A 21,841-nucleotide genomic window follows, 5' to 3' on the forward strand; every position below is an offset into this window, starting at 1 on the left:
TTTCATATTGCCAAATCGTATCGTTTCCTCGCGGCCCAGTGGTTGGGGACCGCTGGACTGGAGGACTGGAGGACCGGAGCACTAGAGGACTAGAGGACCAGAGGACCGGAGGACTCTGGGTGACGTGAGTTATAAGAAGAGACTGAACAGGCTCTTACTGTTTTCTCAGGAACATTGGAGGCTGAGTGGTGACCTTAAAGAAGTTTATAAAATCAGAAGAGCCACAGATAACGTAGATAATCAGTTTCTGCTTCCCTGTGGTTGGATTGTCAAAAACTAAAGGGCATGGGTTTAAGGTGTAAGGAAGGAGATTTAAGGAGATCTCTGGGGTAACTATTTCACTCACAGAGTTGTTGGTATCTGGAATGAGCTGCCAGAGGAGGTGATGAGAGGCAGAGACAACAACAACATTTAGGACGAATGACTGAATAGGACACAGAGCAATGGAATTAATGTAGGCGGTGTGACGACCGGCATAGTGTTGATGGGCTGAAAGGCCTACACAACTCCATGATTCTGAATTACTGGAACCTGATGGCCCGGCCCCAAAGGTTTGGCAGGAAGTGGCTGCTGAAATAGTGGACCTAGACTGATGTTGAAAAGACTCTGAGACAGACATACAGATGATTAAAAAGGAGAGCTACGTAGGAGGGAAGGGTTAGATTGATCTTGGAGTAGGCTAAAAGGTTAGTACAACATGGGCCGAAAGGCTTGTACTGTGCTGGAATGTTACATTTTCTGTTCTAAATGTTTCATCACAGACTCAATTTCAGATTGGAAAACAGCCAACTTGTTTGATAGAATGAGAAGACCAGGGTGGTAGGGAAGCAGATCAACTATGATAACAGTGAATAGTGAGACAGGCTTAAAGGGCCATGTGACTTGGACATTGCTGCAGTTCCCAGGACAGAGTTCTAGGCCTGACCATTCATCTTGTTTCACATCCAGCTGTTACTGAGGTAAACACAAAATAGTCTGCAGATGCTGGGGTCAAAGCAACATTCACAACACGCTGGAGGAACTCAGCAGGTCGGGCAGCATCCGTGGAAACGATCAGTCAATGTTTCGAGCCGGAACCCTTCATCAGGACTGTAGAGGGAAGGGCCAGAGGCCCTATAAAGAAGGTGGGGGGAGGGTGGGAAGGAGAAGGCTGGTAGGTTCCAGGTGAAAAACCAGTAAGGGGAAAGATAAAGGGGTGGGGGAGGGAAGCAGGGAGGTGATAGGCAGGAAAGGTGAAGAAGGAATAGGGGAAAACACAATGGGTAGTAGAAGGAGGCAGAACCATGAGGGAGGTGATAGGCCACTGGGGGAGGGGGTAGAGTGAAACAGGAATAGGGGAAGGGAGGGGGACGGAATTACCGGAAGTTGGAGAATTCTATGTTCATACCAAGGGGCTGGAGACTACCTAGACGGTATATGAGGTGTTGCTCCTCCAACCTGAGTTTAGCCTCATCACGGCAGTAGAGGAGACCATGTATGGACACATCCGAATGGGAATGTGAAGCAGAGTTGAAGTGGGTGGCAACCAGGAGATCCTGTCTGTTTTGGCGGACGGAGCGGAGGTGCTTGATGAAGCAGTCCCCCAATCTGCGTCGGGTTTCACTGATGTAGAGGAGGCCGCACCGGGAGCACCGGGAGACAGAGAGGACCAGCAGAGACAGTGAGAGGTGCAGAGGAACCTGGCTAACAGTGAGTCCTGATGAAGGGTCTCGACCTGAAACATCAACTGTTTACTCTTTTCCAAGATACTGCCTGGCATCCTGAGTTCCTCCAGCATTTTGTGTGTGTTGCTTTGGATTTCCAGCAACACACACAAATACAGATTTTCTCACATTTTTAACAACGATCTTTCTCAGCAGTTTGTACCGAATACCATCATCCTTAGAACTCAGGAAACACTTTTTCCTCCACTTGTCTTCACAGGTTCCAGGCCGCTCACCCCATCAAACACCATCCCACCTCAGTCCACATCACTTCACACTACCTCACATAATACCCTCTCACACCACACACCATCCTCTCGCAGACAGCCAGAACCGTCTCCCTACACCCGGCACCCTCTGCAGTCAACATGGTCACTTGGTCTGTGTGGAGCCCCTTACCCGGTCTGAAGTGCAGGGGAGGCAGAACGTCGATGTGGTGAGGGGGCAGCACATACAGAGGCTGGTTAGTGAAATAGAGGGCCATGAATCGAGACAGAGACTGAAGCACTGCCACAGCAGCAACATCGGCAATACCCAGGCCTGAAAAGACAGAAAACAAATACTCAGGACTCAGTCACTGTCCACACCAGTGTCCCAAACAAATTTTGACTCAATGTGCACACACAAATTGTCCCAAAATGAACACACTAACTGTCCCAAATTGTACACACGAACAGTCCCAAAGTGTACACACTAACTATCCCAAAGTATACTCGCTAAATGTCCCAATGTATGCACTAACTATCCCAAAGAATACACACTAAAGGCCGATTTATACTTGTGTGTCAAATGTACGGCGTATACGGCGTAGCCGCGTACCCTACGCTGTGCTCTACACCGAACCCTACGCCATAGCCTAACGCGCACCTCTCCCAAAATGTAACCACGCATCGCGGCAACGCAGACCACAACAACTGTGATTGGTCCGCTTGGTAGCATCGCATTTCCTCCTACGCTGCAATATCTTCCGATTGGGCGACTGAAGGGCAGGGAAGGAACTCTGGCTGCAATGCTTTCCATAAAGCTTTACAGACCTCCGAAATTATGGAGGACCCTGTGCTTGACGCCAGTTTGTAGCTAGCTGCTACAATCTGTTGACTTCCACCTGAAGCTAAAACTCGAATGGTGATTGCCAGTCTCTGAGTATACTGTGCATACACTGATGCAAAATAATTGATTGGAGACGATGAAGCAAGTTTTCAAATCTACCTGCCGACATCCGAAAATATTTGAAATGCATTTCCTCGTCCATGTCTCTCAGTGGCCAGACAAGCACAGAAAATTCACCCTCCTTCAGTTTCAATGTTTGAAGTTTCAGTTTCTTCATGTTGAGTTTCAACCCGAAGAAACTCAACACAGTGGCATAGAAACCCCACCGCCAACTAGCGTTTTGGCGGTGAATTGCAGAGCAACAGAGACACACCAACGCACAAGACACACCCACCCTGCTCTCATGACTATACCCCTTCCCCACATGAAACCACCATGGTGGGCTTCACGGCTGAACAGGTGAGAAGACAGTTGAAACGTCTCAACCCAAGCAAGGCTGCAGGCCCGGATGGTGTCAGTACCAGGGTGCTCAAAGCCTGTGCCCCTCAGCTACGTGGAGTACCTCACCATGTTTTCAACCTGAGCCTGAGGCTCTGGAGGGTTCCTGTGCTGTGGAAGACGTCCTGCCTCGTCCCTGTTCCGAAGACGCCGCGCCCCAGCGGCCTCAATGGCTACAGACCGGTGGCATTGACCTCCCACATCATGAAGACCCTGGAGAGACTTGTTCTAGAGCTGCTCCGGCCTATGGTTAGGCCACACTTAGATCCCCACGGGAGACTGTCTTGTCTCCCTTTCTCTTCACCATTTACACCTCGGACTTCAACTACTGCACAGCGTCTTGTCATCTTCAGAAGTTTTCTGATGACTCTGCCATACTTGGATGCATCAGCAAGAGAGATGAGGCTGAGTACAGGGCTACGGTAGGAAACTTTGTCACATGGTGTGAGCAGAATTATCTGCAGCTTAATGTGAAAAAGACTAAGGAGCTGGTGGTAGACCTGAGGAGAGCTAAGGCACCAGTGACCCCTGTTTCCATCCAGGGGGTCAGTGTGGACATGGTGGAGGATTACAAATACCTGGGGATACGAATTGACAATAAACTGGACTGGTCAAAGAACACTGAGGCTGTCTACAAGAAGGGTCAGAGCTGTCTCTATTTCCTGAGGAGACTGAGGTCCTTTAACATCTGTCGGACGATGCTGAGGATATTCTACGAGTCTGTGGTGGCCAGTGCTATCATGTTTGCTGTTGTGTGCCGGGGCAGAAGGCTGAGGGTAGCAGACACCAACAGAATCAACAAACTCATTTGTAAGGCCAGTGATGTTGTGGGGATGGAACTGGACCCTCTCACGGGGTGGTGTCTGAAAAGAGGATGGTGTCTGAAAAGAGGATGCTGTCTAAGTTGCATGCCATCTTGGACAATGTCTCCCATCCACTACATAATGGACTGGTTGGGCACAGGAGTACATTCAGCCAGAGACTCATTCCACCGAGATGCAGCACAGAGCATCATAGGAAGTCATTCCTGCCTGTGGCCATCAAACTTTACAACTCCTCCCTTGGAGGGTCAGACACCCTGAGCCAATAGGCTGGTCCTGGACATTTCCTGGCATAATTTACATATTACTATTTAATTATTTATGGTTTTATTACTATTTATTATTTATGGTGCAACTAACGAAAACCAATTTCCCTCGGGATCAATAAAGTATGACTATGACTATGACTCAATGCTCACAACGGCGTAGACCACTTGCGTAGGCTACGGCGTAAGCTAGTATGCACAAGTATAAATCAGCCTTAACTGTCCTGAAGTACACACTAACGGTCCTAAAGAGTATATACTAATGTTCCAAAGTGCACACACTAATTGACTGTGGAAGAATAAAGGATTGTTTATCTGATAGCACCAGAGTTGCTAGTTCTTTTCCATTATGACCCTTAAAGTTACGAAAATATAAAACTTCCCTATTCCACTGGTGTTGCTAAAATTTTGCCCGTAGTCAGCTATAAAATCAGTCCATACTAGCTGGTTGAAGAATTTTTCTATTTGAACTTTGTAACCTAATGAACCTTTTTAACCCAATGTCCGAAGCTTAGACTTACAGCAGTCTTTCGTAATCAGGAGGTAGCCTTAGTACAGAAAGAAGGAACATACGTTTATATGACAAAGCTACTGTCTATTCTATGATTAAAAATACCATGTGCTACGGATATACCCGCTTATTCCTGTTTTTACTTGTGGTTAAAGTGCAGTTAAGACTAAAGTTAAGAACATATGGATTCTATATCGTATAAAATAAGGAACTTTCCACTGCTTATTTGGAGACCAAAACACTCTGATTGTGAGGTGGATTCATGGAACATAGAATAGTACAGCACAGTACAGGCCCTTCGGCCCACAATATTGTGCCGACCCTCAATCCCTGCCACCCATATAACCCCCCCACCTTAAATTCCTCCTGTCTAGTAATCTCTTAAACTTCACTAGTGTATCTGTCTCCACCACTGACTCAGGCAGTGCATTCCACGCACCAACCACTCTGAGTAAAAAACCTTCCTCTAATATCCCTCTTGAACTTCCCACCCCTTACCTTAAAGCCATGTCCTCTCGTATTGAGCAGTGGTGCCCTGGGGAAGAGGCGCTGGCTATCCACTCTGTCTCTTCCTCTTAATATCTTATATACCTCTATCATGTCTCCTCTCATCGTCCTTCTCTCCAAAGAGTAAAGCCCTAGCTCCCTTAATCTCTGATCATTATGCATACTTTCTAAACCAGGCAGCATCCTGGTAAATCTCCTCTGTATCCTTTCCAATGCTTCCACATCCTTCCTATAGTGAGGCAAATGAGTACTATGTCCATGACTTTGCCAAAGTCACTATGTTGTCTAACCACTGCCAAAATGATCTCTTTAGCTTATTCTTACCACTTATTCATGGGGGTGGGGGGGGGGGTGTTGCCCTTCATCTAATTTTCCTTTCTGCTCCAGGACTACTTGCATTTTAGTTCGTGAACCCAGCTGCCTGTCCTTGTTTCATTGGTTCTAATTCAGGCAGGCCTGCTGGTCTCCGGCCTGTGGTCGCATAGGGAGCAGGATCTTCCCTCTCTGTGAACTGTCATTCCATTTTCCTACCCTTGTGCTGCGCAGCCACCATTAGATAACATCCATCAGCGGGTCTCCCACCAGTTCCTCATTTAAAACCTTAGAGTACAGACCCATAGGAGGAGGAGGGTGATCCATTTTCTGTATTCTTTCTTCCTTTAATTTGGGTTTGGGTTTCAGTGACTGATACCTCTTCACCGGCCACCTCTTTCCACTTATTAAAACACCACATCGTATATTCTAAGTCCCATTCCTACCTTTGCCTCACCTTTCCAATATCGGATCTTTTTTAATTCAAAAGGAACCCCATAGGGCCAGTCTCCCTGACCCATCCGTACAAATCACTGGAAAAAGTAATCACATACTTTCTCCTGTTTCCAACCATACCTTACCTCAGGGGTGGCCAACCTTTAACATTCCATGCAGCAATTTTTTCACGCACGAGTTCTGTATAACATATTTGTACAAGAATTGAATAAGGGTACAAGAGTTGTATGGCGCAGCTGAACTCGTGAGTGAAAAAATTGATGCATGGAATGTAAAAGGTTGGCCACCCCTGCCTTACCTTCTGGGGAGCCCGGGAGAACCAGAGGCTCACCTAAAAGTTGTTTCATCTTTTGGTACTTTTTAACCCTCTTCTTCATGTGCTTGGTCATAGGGACTTTCGTTCGCAGATCTTTTGTCAATTGTTCTGAAGCTTCTTTTTTAAGTTCAGTACCTGCACTATTCTGTTTACTTTCTTTATTACACATTTCTCATCTTTTTGAAATTTATGCTACAAACAATTTGGTTAATTTATAAAATACTGGTTATTCAATTCCCCTTTTTCTGACCAGAAAACATACTAACTCTCGAAGTCCGACAGAATTGAGATTGCTTGATTCAGTTAAAGTTGGACTCCCTGTGGGCCTTGGACCCTGTCTTCCTTCAACCATCTTGCCCTCTCCAGAAGCTCAGGGATGGTCACTGGCAGGATGGGCCCTTGTCGCACAGGTCTTGCCCATCTGGTCTGGTCCCCTCTGGAGACTCACAGCAGCTCACGGTCAAACGTTCCCCATGATCTCCTTGTCTACTGGTCTTGTTCACTGATCTCACTTCTCGAGCTCACAGTATAGAAACATAGAAACATAGAAAATAGGTGCAGGAGTAGGCCATTCGGCCCTTCGAGCCTGCACCACCATTTATTATGATCATGGCTGATCATCCAACTCAGAACCCAGCCTTCCCTCCATACCCCCTGACCCCTGTAGCCACAAGGGCCATATCTAACTTCCTCTTAAACACAGCCAATGAACCGGCCTCAACAGTTTGCTGTGGCAGAGAATTCCACAGATTCACCACTCTCTGTGTGAAGAAGTTTTTCCTAATCTCGGTCCTAAAAGGCTTCCCCTCTATCCTCAAACTGTGACCCCTCGTTCTGGACCTCCCCAACATCGGGAACAATCTTCCCGCATCTAGCCTGTCCAATCCCTTTAGGATCTTATACGTTTCAATCAGATCCCCCCTTAATCTTCTAAATTCCAACGAGTACAAGCCCAGTTCATCCAGTCTTTCTTCATATGAAAGACCTGCCATCCCAGGAATCAATCTGGTGAACCTTCTTTGTACTCCCTCTATGGCAAAGATGTCTTTCCTCAGATTAGGGGACCAAAACTGCACACAATACTCCAGGTGTGGTCTCACCAAGGCCTTGTACAACTGCAGTAGTACCTCCCTGCTCCTGTACTCGAATCCTCTCGCTATAAATGCCAGCATACCGTTCGCCTTTTTCACCGCCTGCTGTACCTGCATGCCCACTTTCAATGACTGGTGTATAATGACACCCAGGTCTCGTTGCACCTCCCCTTTTCCTAATCGGCCACCATTCAAATAATAATCTGTTTTCCTATTTTTGCCACCAAAGTGGATAACTTCACATTTATCCACATTAAATTGCATCTGCCATGAGTTTGCCCACTCACCCAACCTATCCAAGTCACCCTGCATCCTCTTAGCATCCTCCTCACTGCTAACACTGCCACCCAGCTTCGTGTCATCCGCAAACTTGGAGATGCTGCATTTAATTCCCTCATCTAAGTCATTAATATATATTGTAAACAACTGGGGTCCCAGCACTGAGCCTTGCGGTACCCCACTAGTCACCGCCTGCCATTCTGAAAAGGTCCCGTTTATTCCCACTCTTTGCTTCCTGTCTGCTAACCAATTCTCTATCCACACCAATACCTTACCCCCAATACCGTGTGCTTTAAGTTTGCACACTAATCTCCTGTGTGGGACCTTGTCAAAAGCCTTTTGAAAATCCAAATATACCACATCCACTGGTTCTCCCCTATCCACTCTACTAGTTACATCCTCAAAAAATTCTATGAGATTCGTCAGACATGATTTTCCTTTCACAAATCCATGCTGACTTTGTCCGATCATTTCACCGCTTTCCAAATGTGCTGTTATCACATCCTTGATAACTGACTCCAGCAGTTTCCCCACCACCGACGTTAGGCTAACCGGCCTATAATTCCCCGGTTTCTCTCTCCCTCCTTTTTTAAAAAGTGGGGTTACATTAGCCACCCTCCAATCCTCAGGAACTAGTCCAGAATCTAACGAATTTTGAAAAATTATCACTAATGCATCCACTATTTCTTGGGCTACTTCCTTAAGCACTCTGGGATGCAGACCATCTGGCCCTGGGGATTTATCTGCCTTCAATCCCTTCAATTTACCTAACACCACTTCCCTACTAACATGTATTTCACTCAGTTCCTCCATCTCACTGGACCCTCTGTCCCTTACTATTTCTGGAAGATTATTTATGTCCTCCTTAGTGAAGACAGAACCAAAGTAATTATTCAATTGGTCTGCCATGTCCTTGCTCCCCATAATCAATTCACCTGTTTCTGTCTGCAGGGGACCTACATTTGTCTTTATCAGTCTTTTCCTTTTTACATATCTATAAAAGCTTTTACAGTCCGTTTTTATGTTCTCTGCCAGTTTTCTCTCATAATCTTTTATCCCCTTCCTAATTAAGCCCTTTGTCCTCCTCTGCTGAACTCTGAATTTCTCCCAGTCCTCAGGTGAGCCACTTTCTCTGGCTAATTTGTATGCTACTTCTTTGGAATTGATACTATCCCTAATTTCTCTTGTCAGCCACGGGTGCACTACCTTCCTTGATTTATTCTTTTGCCAAACTGGGATGAACAATTGTTGTAGTTCATCCATGCAACCTTTAAATGCCTGCCATTGCATATCCACCGTCAATCCTTTAAGTGTCATTTGCCAGTCTATCTTAGCTAATTCACGACTCATACCTTCAAAGTTACCCCTCTTTAAGTTCAGAACCTTTGTTTCTGAATTAACTATGTCACTCTCCATGTTAATGAAGAATTCCACCATATTATGGTCACTCTTACCCAAGGGGCCTCTCACGACAAGATCGCTAATTAACCCTTCCTCATTGCTCAAAACCCAGTCCAGAATAGCCTGCTCTCTAGTCGGTTCCTCGACATGTTGGTTCAAAAAACCATCCCGCATACATTCCAAGAAATCCTCTTCCTCAGCACCTTTACCAATTTGGTTCACCCAGTCTACATGTAGATTGAAGTCACCCATTATAACTGCTGTTCCTTTATTGCACACATTTCTAATTTCCTGTTTAATACCATCTCCGACCTCACTACTACTGTTAGGTGGCCTGTACACAACTCCCACCAGCGTCTTCTGCCCCTTAGTGTTACGCAGCTCTACCCATATCGATTCCACATCTTCCCGGCTTATGTCCTTCCTTTCTATTGCGTTAATCTCTTTTTTAACCAGCAACGCCACCCCACCTCCCCTTCCTTCATGTCTATCCCTCCTGAATATTGAATATCCCTGAATGTTGAGCTCCCATCCCTGGTCACCCTGGAGCCATGTCTCTGTGATCCCAACTATATCATAATCATTAATAACAATCTGCACTTTCAATTCATCCACCTTATTACGAATGCTCCTTGCATTGACACATAAAGCCTTCAGGCGCTCTTTTACAACTCTCTTAGCCCTTTTTAATGCTTGCCCTGGATTTGTCGGCCTGCCACTTTTACTTTTCCCCTTTGTACTTTTTGCTTCTACGCTCACTTTACACCCCTCTGTCTCTCTGCACTGGTTCCCATCCCTCTGTTGTGAACTAACCTCCTCACACCTAGCCTCTTTAATTTGATTCCCACCCCCCAACCATTCTAGTTTAAAGTCACCTCAGTAGCTCGCGCTAATCTCCCTGCCAGGATATTGGTCCCCCTAGGATTTAAGTGTAACCCGTCCTTTTTGTACAGGTCACGCCTGCACCAATAGAGGTCCCAATGATCCAAAAACTTGAATCCCTGCCCCCTGCTCCAATCCCTCAGCCACGCATTTATCCTCCACCTCATCGCATTCCTACTCTCACTGTCGCGTGGCACAGGCAGTAATCCCGAGATTACTACCTTTGCGGTCCTTTTTCTCAACTCCCTTCCTAGCTCCCTATATTCTTCTTTCAGGACCTCATCCCTTTTCCTACCTATGTCATTGGTACCTATATGTACCAGGACCTCTGGCTCCTCACCCTCCCACTTCAGGATATCTTGGACACGATCAGAAATATCCCGGACCCTGGCACCGGGGAGGCAAACTACCATCCGAGTCTCTGGACTGCGTCCACAGAATCGCCTATCTGACCCCCTTACTATCGAGTCCCCTATCACAACTGCCCTCCTCTTCCTTGTCCTACCCTTCTGAGCTACAGGGCCAGACTCTGTGCCGAATATAATAGTTCCCTGGACCATGTATCAAAGGGGCCCTACTTTGGGTGCTAAACTGTTAGTGAAACTAACTATTTTGATCAGACAAATAAATGCAGACCCCAAGGAGGCTAGGATCAAACTCACTTTATTTACGAGATGGCAGTTGAATGCGTGGCTGAGGAGTTGGCGCAGGGGGCAGGGTTTTACATTTTTAGATCATTGGGATCGCTTCTGGGGAAGCTGGGAGCTCTACAGATTGGATGGGTTGCACCTGAACTCGAGGGGGAGCAATATCCTTGCAGGTAGGTTTGCTAGCATGGTTTGGGAGGGTTTAAACTAATTTGCGAGGGGGAGGGGACCCAGAGCGATAGAGCAGTGAAAGAAGTGCATGGAGTAAAGCCAGATCTAACATACAGAGAGGCTTTGAGGAAAGAGAAGCAGAATAAACGGTGTAAAGACAGTAAGGTAGAAGGGCTGAAATGTGTGTACCTCAATGCAAGAAGCATCAGGAACAAAGGTGATGAACTGAGAGCTTGGATACATAAATGGAATAAGAGGTAGTGGCCATTACAGAGACTTGGCTGGCACCAGGGCAGGAATGGATTCTCAATATTCCTGGATTTCAGTACTTTAAAAGGGATAGAGAGGGGGGAAAAGGGGAGGAGGGGTGGCATTACTGGTCAGGGATACTATTACAGCTACGGAAAGGGTGGGTAATGTAGCAGGATCCTCTTTTGAGTCAGTATGGGTGGAAGTCAGGAACAGGAAGGGAGCAGTTACTCTATTGGGAGTATTTTATAGGCCCCCTGGTAGCAGTAGAGATACTGAGGAGCAGATTGGGAGGCAGATTTTGGAAAAGTGCAAAAATATTTTTAAACTGTCTGCAACTCAAGGTAGCTCATTCATTAAAATTGACCAATCTAGAATGGCAAAACATAGCAGGAAGTGATAACATTCCTAATATGGAGCCCAATGGACTGTTTACACATGGAAGTGAATCGAAGGAAGAGCATGTGCAGCAAGAGACAGGATTATGAAGGAAGGGGTCATCGAGGAGGATTTGATGAGAGAAGGGACAGCTGGGAAGACAGAAGTCAGATGTGTGTCACAGGTGTGGAGGGAAAGGTCTCTGGAAACAAGAAAGTTGTAGCCAGGGGAGAGAGGCAGGAATATGGAAGAGTGGAAGGCCCGGTGAGAGAGGCGAATTTCTCCATGAATAATCCCTTTCCCCGAGTCAACAATAGGGGAGCCATGAGAGTCAGGCGATTCAGGCAGCAATGATCAGACTTTCCAGCACACCCCTAGTGGATTCTATAGCTGAAATCTGTTACAAGTATCACCCCTGATAATAATTATCAGAGAGGTAGAGAGAATCTGAATTTACCAACAAGTAACCTTTATTGTATCAACTAAAACGCACGTGGATTCACAAACTATTTGTGCACACACCACTAGAATTCCCTGACCCTCCATGACCAGTCACTGACGAGAACAGGTATTACCCGGGAGAAGAGTCTATGCAAGCCAGGCGATCCTCATGGCCCCGATCTCCACGTGTCTTTGGGAACCTCCTCATCTGCAATGGTTGGTTTCTGGTTGTTGGAGTGTTATTGGCCCTGTGTATTTGGAGCTCCTCTCTTATAGTGTTCCTCATCAATTGAACTGGTGGATCTCCGTCCCATTGGCTCAAGGTCACCTGACCTACTTGGGTCATCTTCCTAATGGCTCTTGTACAGGGCTACAACCAGCATTGTTTCATGGTTCTGAACCCCTCCCAGCCTTGCATATTTGTGACTTTCAACTCTGACTGGTCCAAACCAATTAAATGAGGTGACCCAGACAGAGTCTAACAAGATTACAGATTGCTACTTTGAAAGGTCTGGAATGTTACATAATAAAAAGCTACTCATCTAAGAATGGTCTCAGGTTTAGCAGGTCATTGTGTCCACATTCAATTGCTCTGATTACATTATCCCAGACCAAGAATCAGTTCAGAGTCCACAAAATGGTGGCGGGGTTGGGGGACAAAGACACTTGGTTCCACTAATTTATGGTCTGTAGTTCCCTCTGGCCAACATCTCCCTCTCTTCACCCAAAGATATTTATCTTGGGATCATTATCCTCCTCTCATTTAGCTGACTGCCCATAGGACTGCCATGGAACCCCAGTAGGTGTGCAACACTTATATTCTATAAATACGAGCATTTACTTACTAAATTCACACATTTTATACTTGCTTCATGAAAGCATTATCGTCTATTTTTTTCCATTATTTCTACCTTCCACCTCAGTTGATAAACAGTAAGCAATACAATTATCAGGGTATAGCAGCATCTTGCTGAGCTCCCTGAAGAGGCTGATATCATAGACATTCTCTGCATATGGGTCGCACAGAGCAAACTTGCTGCACCATGCTGGCTTAACCTTGCAATTATTCATTTCTTCCATTATGGACACCAAGGCATGGGAGTACTCACGCAGAGTCTCCTTCCCACTGCGTTCTATCAAAGAACTGCTTTCGTATCCTAGTAAGTGAATGGGCCTGCCATATATCTCTCTAAGGATCTCCAAAATGCTTTCAGGTTCTGACCATTCAGATCATGGGTGAAATTTACCTCTTGCCTTGCTTCCCCTCCTAAATATTTATAAATATTTTGGGCCTTTTCAGCACTAGAAAAGGGACAAAGGCTTAACACTGTAATCAGGTAGTCTAGTCACTTGTAAAACACAGCACTGGAACCCCCTATCCCCTGAGAAAATCCTACACTTTCTCTCTTTTGGCAAGTATATCGATTTGTAATCCAGGGAGCGCGAAGCTCAGAATCAAATATCATTGTGTTGATTGTACGCTCTAGTATCAATTGTTTGGTGACAATAAAGTAAAACAAAGTATATAATATATTCGCTGGCCTGAGGGGATTTGCCTGACTTACCCTACCTGCTGGTAGGTCATCGTCAGAGGCACAAGGCAAGAGAGAGGCTACCCGCTCTGTTGCCTGTTGCTGTTCCTGTTCCAGTAACTGTGCCAACAAAGTCTCACTTATTTCTTTCAATTGCATCACAGCCTCCTAACCTGCCTGTACCCTTGCTCTAAGAGCCTGCAATTCTGCCGACATATCAGCATTAGATACTTTCAATATATGTAGCAAACAAATCAACAAGATAAACAAAACCAATCTTATTAATATTGTTCCACCAACCCTACACTGTCAAACAAGAAGACCGCTGCTGAAATGATCATGGTGGCTCTCTACCAATGATCCTGCCCACCTTCCGTTCTGCCACTGCTTTGGCTAAACTATTTCTTCAGCACCACACCCTGAAGCACTGTGCAGATCGACCTGCCTCTCTGTAAACTCTCTTTCTCCAATTATAGCCTGCACGCAGCGCCAATCTGTAACTATGGAGCCAGTAGTACAGGCAGGTTCTGGACTTCTCTAAGATTATAATAAATTTTATTAACAAACAGAGGTTGCACATAGAGAGCTAAGTCAGATTTCAATTAAAATACAGCTCCTATAAAATGCAATAAAGTGTGTCAGGTAAAGTTACTACACCCGTACGATAAAGCGCATCAGTGCTTCAGGTTCTCATGGAAATTTAAGACTAGCCATACAAATACCACAAGCTCAAGATAAGCAAAACGAGTTAAATAAAAGTTTACAGCAGTCACTCACACAAAGACCTACACCCACTCTGCAGTGCACAGAAGGAGCTGCAGAAGCAACAAACCTCATCCAGGTACAAATGGCCACTTGCGTCCACATTCAATTGCTCTGATTACATTATCCCAGAATAAGAATCAGGTCAGAGTCCTCAAAATGTAGGGAAAACAAAGACAATTGGTTTGTCGTCTTCCTCTGTTCTTGCTTTACTAGAATTCACTAATTTTCTGGAATCCACTACTTTCATGGAATCCACTAAAATAGAGCTTTGAGCAGTCAGAAGTTTGGAGAGGAGGGGACTTCAATCAGGTCCACAGTCCGAGGATACAGGGTAGGAGCAGTTCATGGCAGCGTAATAGAGCTTTGACCAGTGGCCAATCAGCGTTTGGGATTGATTAGTACGAGCAAATTAAAGGAAGGCAGGGGCAAGTGAAGCAGCTGTTGTCATAGAGTGGTGATCTTAAAGGTTTAGCTCATCAAGGCTTCTTTAAAGAGAGACTTACTCAGAGAAAGCAAAGGAAAAGAAAACTCAAGTTTTTTCCTTCTCATTTTTACATCTGCTCAGCTAGGGAAGTAGAGATGCCAGGCAGACTAATGCAATGCTCCTCTTGCAGGATGTGGGAAGACAGGGAGACCTCCAGTATCCCTGACCACTGCAACTGCAAGAAGTGCATCCAGCTGCAGCTTCGAACAAACCGTGTTCAGGAGCTGATGTTAGAACTGGGTGAACTCTGGATCATCCGGGAGGCTGAAGGGGTAACAGATAGGACATACAGAGAGAAAGTTACACCCAAGGTGCAGGACACAGGAAATGGGGTGACAGTCAGGAAGGGGAAAGAAGCTAAGGAGCCAATGCAGAGTAAACCTATGGCCATCCCCAACAACAACAGGTACATCACTTTGGATGCTCTTGGGGCAGATGACCTAACACAGGAAAGTCACAGTGGTCGGGTTGGGTCTCTGGCACTGAGTCTGCCACTGCGGCTCAAAAGGAAAAGGGGTTCAAAGAGGCGCTCTGTGGTGATAGGGGATTCATTAGTTCGGGGAACATACAGGAGGTTCTATGGGCGAGAACCAGATTCCCATATGGTATGTTCCCTTCCAGGTGACACAGTCCAGGATATCCCAGATCAAGTCCTCAGCATTCTTAAGTGGGAGGGTGAACAGACAGAAATCGTGGTCCATGTAGGTACCAATGACATGGGCAGGACGAATGATGAGGTTCTGCACAGGGAGTTCAGGAGTTAGGTGCTAAGTTATTAGGCCAGGTGCTCCAGGATTGTGATCTCAGAATTGCTATTCGTACCATGTACTAGTGAGACTAGAACTAGGAAGATTATACAGTTTAATACATGGCCAAGGAATTGATGTAGAAGGGCGGGCATAAGATTTTTGGGTCATTGGGCTCTCTTCCAAGGAAGATGGGACCTGTACAGAGGGACGGTTTGCACCTGAACTGGAGGGGACTAATATCCTAGCGAGAAGGTTTGTTAATCTTGCAGTGGGGTTTGAACTAGAGCTGCAGGGGATGGGAACCAGAGTGGCAGAACAGTTAGTGGAGACGTTGTGAAGGCAGATGTTGGCAAGACCTCAGACAAAGTTAGGAATCAAAAGGTTGAGCATGGTGCGACAAAATTGAAAAGGGTAAAAACAGGACTGAAGGTGTTGAATGGGAATGCGCGCAGTATATGGAATAAGGTAGATGAACTTGCAGCACAGTTGTAGTATGGCGGGTATGATGTTGCAGGCATCAGTGAATCATGGCTGAAAGACTATAGCTGGGAGCTTAATGTCCAACGATACACATTGCATCAAAAGGACAGGCAGAAAGTCAAAGGGGGCAGTGTTGCTCTGTGAGCATAAAATTAAATCAGATCACTAGAAAGAGGTGACATAGGATCGGACGGTGTTGGACCTTTGTGGATAGAGTTAAGCAATTGCAAGGAATTGTATACAGACCCCCAAAGGATGTTACAGTAGTCATGGGAGACTTCAATATGTATGCAGATTGCAGAAGTCAGGTTGATGCTGCATTACAGGAGGGGAAATTTCTAGAGTGCCTATGAGATGGTATTTTTAGAGCAGCACACGGTTGAGCCCACTAAAGAATCAGCTATTCTGGATTCCGTGTTGTTCAATAAACCACAATTGATTAGAGAGCTTAAGGTAAATGAACCCTTGGGGGAAATGATCATAATTTGATCAAATTCACCTTCAAATTTGAGAAGGAGAAGCTAAAGTCAGGTGTACTGGTATTACAGTGGAGTAAAGGGAATTAGTGAGGCATGAGAGAGGAGTTGGCCAGAATTGGAAAAGAACACTGGCAGGAATGATGGCACAGTAGCAATGGCTGCAATTTCTGAAAGCAATCTGGAAGGCACAGGACATAGACATATAGACATCCCAAAGAGGAAGAAGTATTCTAAAGGAAAATGACACAACTGTGGCTAACAAGAGAAGTCAAAGCCAACATATAAGCCAAAGAGAGGGCATATAATACAGCAAAAATTAGTGGGAAGTTAGAGGATTGTGAAGCTGATAAAAACCAACAGGAGGCAACTGAAAAGTAATTAAGAAGGTAAACATGGAATACAAAAGTAAGCTAGCCAATAATATTAAAGAGGATACCAAAAGTTTCTTCAGATACATCAAGTGTAAAAGAGAGTTGAGAGTGTATATCAGACCGCTGGAAAACAATGCTGGAGAGGTAGTAATGGAGGACAATGAAATGGCAGACGAACTGAATAAGTATTTTGCATCAGGCTGCATTGTGGGAGAGACTAGCAGTATGATGGAAGTTCCAGGTGTCAGGGGGCATTAAGTGTGAGAAGTTACTATACTAGTTATACTGACACTTATACTAGGGAAGGTTCTTGGGGAAACTGAAAGGTCAGAAGGGAGGTAAGTCACCTGGACCTGAGGGTACACACCCGAGTTCAGAAAATGGTGGAGGCGTTAAAAATGATTTTTCAAGAATAAGTAGATTCTGGAATTGTTCCAGATGACTGGAAAATTGCAAATATCTCTACACACTTCAAGAAGGGAAAGAGGCAGAAGAAAGGAAATTATAGGCCAGTTAGTCTGACCTCAGTGTTTGGGAAGGTGTTGGAGATAGTTAATAAGGATAACACACAGGGTATTTGGAGGCACATGATAGTCAGCATGGCTTCCTCAAGGGAAAACCATGCCTACCTGAAAAATCTCTTGAAATTCTTTGAAGCAATATCAAGGAGGATAGACAAAGAGAATCAGTTGACTTTGTTTACATGGATTTTCAGAATGTCTTTGACAAGGTGCCACACACAAGGCTGTTTAACAAGCTACAAGCCCGTGGTATTACCAGAAAGATGCTAGCATGGATAAAGCAGTGGCTGACTGGCAGGAGGCAGGGAATGGTAAGAAAAGGAGCCTTTTCTAGCTGGCTGCCAGTGACTAGAGGTGTTCCACAGGGGGACCATTGGATGCAATGTTGGCATTTATTTCAAGGGCAGTAGAATATAAAAACAAAGAGATAATGCTGAAGCTTTATAAGACACCAGTCAGGCTGCACTCAGAGTATTGTCAACAGTTTTTGGCCCCTGATCTCAAAAAGGATGTACTGTCATTAGAGAGAGTCCAGAGGAGGTTCACGAGGATGATTCCAGAAGTAAAGGGGTTAACATATGAGGAGCATTTGGCACCTTTGGGCCTGTACTCACTGAAATTTAGAAAGATGTGTGGGGATCTCTTTGAAACCTACTAAATGTTAAAAAGACTATATAAGGATAATAAGGTGGCACTGGAATCAATGAGGAGAAGATGTTTCCTCTGGTGGGGATATCCAGACTGAGAGGGCGCAGTCTCAGAACTGAGGGGCAACCTTTTAGAACCGGTAAGGAGGACTTTGTTTAGCCAGAGAGTAGTGAATCTGTGGAATACTCTGTAACAGACTGCGGTGGAGGCCAAGCCCATGGAGCTGAATGGACTCGATGGACTGAGTGGCCTAATTCTGCTCCTAAGTCTTATGGTCTGTGTTGGGACCGATTCTTAAGGAAGTGGATCTAGAAATCGTGGACGCATTGGTAATCATTTTCCAATGTTTTATAGATTCAGGATCAGTTCCTGAGGACTGGAGGGTAGCTAATGGTATCCCACTTTTAAAGAAAGGAGGGAGAGAGAAAACAGGGAATTATAGACCAGCTAGCCTGACATCAGTGGTGGGGAAGATGCTAGAGTCAATTATAAAAGATGAAATAGCGGCACATTTGGATAGCAGTAACAGGATCGGTCCGAGTCAGCATGGACTTACAAAGGGGAAATCATGCTTGACTAATCTTATGGAATTTTTTGAGGATGTAACTATGAAAATGGACAAGGGAGAGCCAGTGGATGCAGTGTACCTGGGTTTTCAGAAAGCCTTTGATAAGGTCCCACATAGGAGATTAGTGGGCAAAATTAGAGCACATGGTATTGGGGATAGAGTACTGACATGAATAGAAAATTGGTTGGCAGACAGGAAACAAAGAGCAGGGATTAACGGGTCCCTTTCAGAATGGCAGGCAGTGACTAGTGGGGTATCGCAAGGCTTGGTGCTGGAACCACAGCTATTTACAATATACATTAATGATTTAGATGAAGGGATTAAAAGTAACATTAGCAAATTTACAGATGACACAAAGCTGGGTGGCAGTGTGAAATGTGAAGAGGAAGTTATGAGAATGCAGGATGACTTGGAAAGGTTGGGTGAGTGGGCAGATGCATGGCAGATGCAGTTTAATGTGGATAAATGTGAGGTTGTCCACTTTGGTGGCAAGAACAGGAAGGCAGATTACTATCTGAATGGTGTCAAGTTAGGAAAAGGGGAAGTACAACGAGATCTTGGTATCCTTGTTCATCAGTCACTGAAAGTAAGCATACAGGTACAGCAGGCCGTGAAGAAAGTTAATGGCATGTTGGCCTTCATAACAAGGGGAGTTGAATATAGGAGCAAAGAGGTCCTTCTGCAGTTGTTAAAGGGCCCTGCTGAGACCACACCTGGAGTATTGTGTGCAGTTTTATTCTCCAAATTTGAGGAAGGACATTCTTGCTATTTAGGGAGTGCAGCGTAGGTTCACGAAGTTAATTCCCAGGATGACGGGACTGTCATATGTTGAAAGATTGGAGCGACTGGGCTTGTATACACTGGAATTTAGAAGGATGAGAGGGGATCTGGTTGAAACATATAAGATTATTAAGGGATTGGACACGCTAGAGGCAGGAAACATGTTCCCAGTGTTGGGGGAGTCCAGAACCAGTGACCACAGTTTAAGAATAAGGCGTAGGCCATTTAGAACGGAGTTGAGGAAAAACTTTTTCACCCAGAGAGTTGTGGATCTGTGGAATACTCTGCCTCAGAAGGCAGTGGAGGCCAATTCTCTGGATGCTTTCAAGAAACAGTTAGATAGAGCTCTTAAAGATAGCGGAGTCAAGGGATATGGGGAGAAGGCAGGAACGGGGTACTGATTGTAGATGATCAGCCATGATCACAGTGAATGGCAGTGCTGGTTTGAAGGGCTGAATGGCCTACTCCTGCACCTATTGTCTTTTTTATGTTATATGTCAATGATTTGGATGATGGAATTGATGGCTTTGTTGCAAAATTTGCTGATGTGTCAGGACGCTGGAGCAGGGATCTAATTGCAGTCCCAATACTGTGCACACAGTGATATTAATTGAGTAACAAATCCCGCGGTGCAAACCAAATCGGCTTCAAAGTTCAGGCAGAGATCAAAACATTCACAGAAATCTAAAAACCAGAATCTGGAAACAGGCAGAGTTGATATTCAGACAGACAGAGTACAGATATCTTGAGTTACCTGAACCCAATATGCCTTGATTTCAGCCAATGACGTTAAAGCAATCTGAGACGCAAAATGAGTCACCAGCTCTATGAGGTTGGCAGACAAAGGGAAATCCCTGGGAAAGTATACTGCAAACCGTGATTGAAAATGAAACTACACCACGGGATTTTTTACTGGGGCTAATGTTAACGCTATAAAATCTGTTACTGAGACACTTTTACAGCAAGCAGTGCTACGTAAGACGCAAAGCTCTTGCAATCCCCCTACATTGCCAATCCCTAAGCTAGGCAGGCCAGACAAATGGCGGTTTGTGCAAGATTTGCTGGCTGTCAACCAGATAGTACAGCCCAGATCCCTGGTTGTACCAGACACAAATGTTATTTTGTCCTCTATACCATCTGAATCTTGATGGTACACAGCAACTGACCGCTACTCCGCCTTCCCCTCGGTCCTTCTGCACGAGGACAGTCAATACCTGCTTGCCTTTACCTATAACGGACAATATATCTGGACAAGGTTGCCTTAGAGCTATACTGAAAGCCCAGCGGTATACACAGCTGCCGTACAAGATGATTTGAAAACATTATTGTTGCCAGGCACTAGCATTATTTTACAATATGGTTGATGACCTTCGTCTGGTCAGGGAGAGTGAGGAGGTGATCGAGTGGAGCTATAGGCAAGTAGTCACCCTGGGACCACAGGAGACAGAGAAGTGGGTAACAGTCAGGAGAGGGAAGGGCAAAAAGCAGGTACTAGAGAGTAACCCAGTGGCTGTCCCCCTTAACAGTAAGTATTCCTGTTTGAGTACTGTTGGGGGGGATGGCCTGCCTGGGGGAAGCAACAGTGGTCGCGTCTCTGGCACAGAGTCTAGCCCTGTGGCTCAAAAGGGTGGAGAAAGGAAGAGGATGGCAGCAGTGATGAGGGAATTCTATAGTTAGGGGGTTAGATAGGTGATTCCGTGGACACAGGAAAGAAACGCAGATGGTAGTTTGCCTCCCAGGTGCCAGGGTCTGGGATGTTTCTGATCACTTCAACGATATCTTGAAGTGGGAAGGAGAACAGCCAGAGGTCGTGGTACATATTAGTACCAATGACATAGGTAGGAAAAGGGAGGAGGTCCTGAAAACAGACTACAGGGAGTTAGGAAGGAAGTTGAGAAGCAGGACCTCAAAGGTAGTAATCTCAGGATTACTGCCTGTGCCACGTGACAGTGAGAATAGGAATAGAATGAGGTGGAGGATAAATGTGTGGCTGAGGGATTGGAGCAGGGGGCAGGGATTCAGATTTCTGGATCATTGGGACCTCTTCTGGGGCAGGTGTGACCTGTACAAAAAGGACGGGTTGCACTTGAATCCGAGGGGGACCAATATCCTGGCGGTACCAATATCCTTGCTAAGGCTATTGGGGAGAGTTTAAACAAGAATTGCTGGGGGTGTGGGAACCGAACTGAAGTGACGGAGGAAAGGGAGGTTGGCTCACAAATAGAGAAAGCTTGGAGACAGTGCGAAAGGGAGGATAAGCAGGTGATAGAGAAGGGACGTGCTCGGACCGATGGTTTGAGATGTGTCAATTTTAATGCAAGGAGTATCATGATTAAAGCGGATGAGCTTAGAGTGTGGATCAGCACTTGGAGCTATGATGTTGTGGCCATAACAGAGAATTGGATGGTGCAGGGGTAGGAACGGCTACTTCAAGTGCCAGACTTTAGATGTTTCAGAAAGGACAGGGAGAGAGGTAAAAGAGGTG

The 21,841-nt window shown here is 45.5% G+C and overlaps 1 protein-coding gene across 3 annotated transcripts in view; it reads right to left on the minus strand.

The window, feature by feature from the left end:
* cplane1 (ciliogenesis and planar polarity effector 1) overlaps positions 1-21,841 on the minus strand; it is a 328,946-nt gene that overhangs the window by 212,965 nt on the left and 94,140 nt on the right. For all 3 annotated transcript variants that reach the window (XM_063049649.1, XM_063049647.1, XM_063049648.1), the window contains exon 16: positions 2,103-2,243. In XM_063049649.1, coding sequence (XP_062905719.1) covers positions 2,103-2,243 — 141 coding nt within the window. The remainder of the gene's footprint in view (positions 1-2,102; positions 2,244-21,841) is intronic.

The sequence above is a fragment of the Mobula hypostoma genome, chromosome 5 (assembly GCF_963921235.1).
Source record: "Mobula hypostoma chromosome 5, sMobHyp1.1, whole genome shotgun sequence".
NCBI classification, from domain to species: Eukaryota; Metazoa; Chordata; class Chondrichthyes; order Myliobatiformes; family Myliobatidae; genus Mobula; species Mobula hypostoma.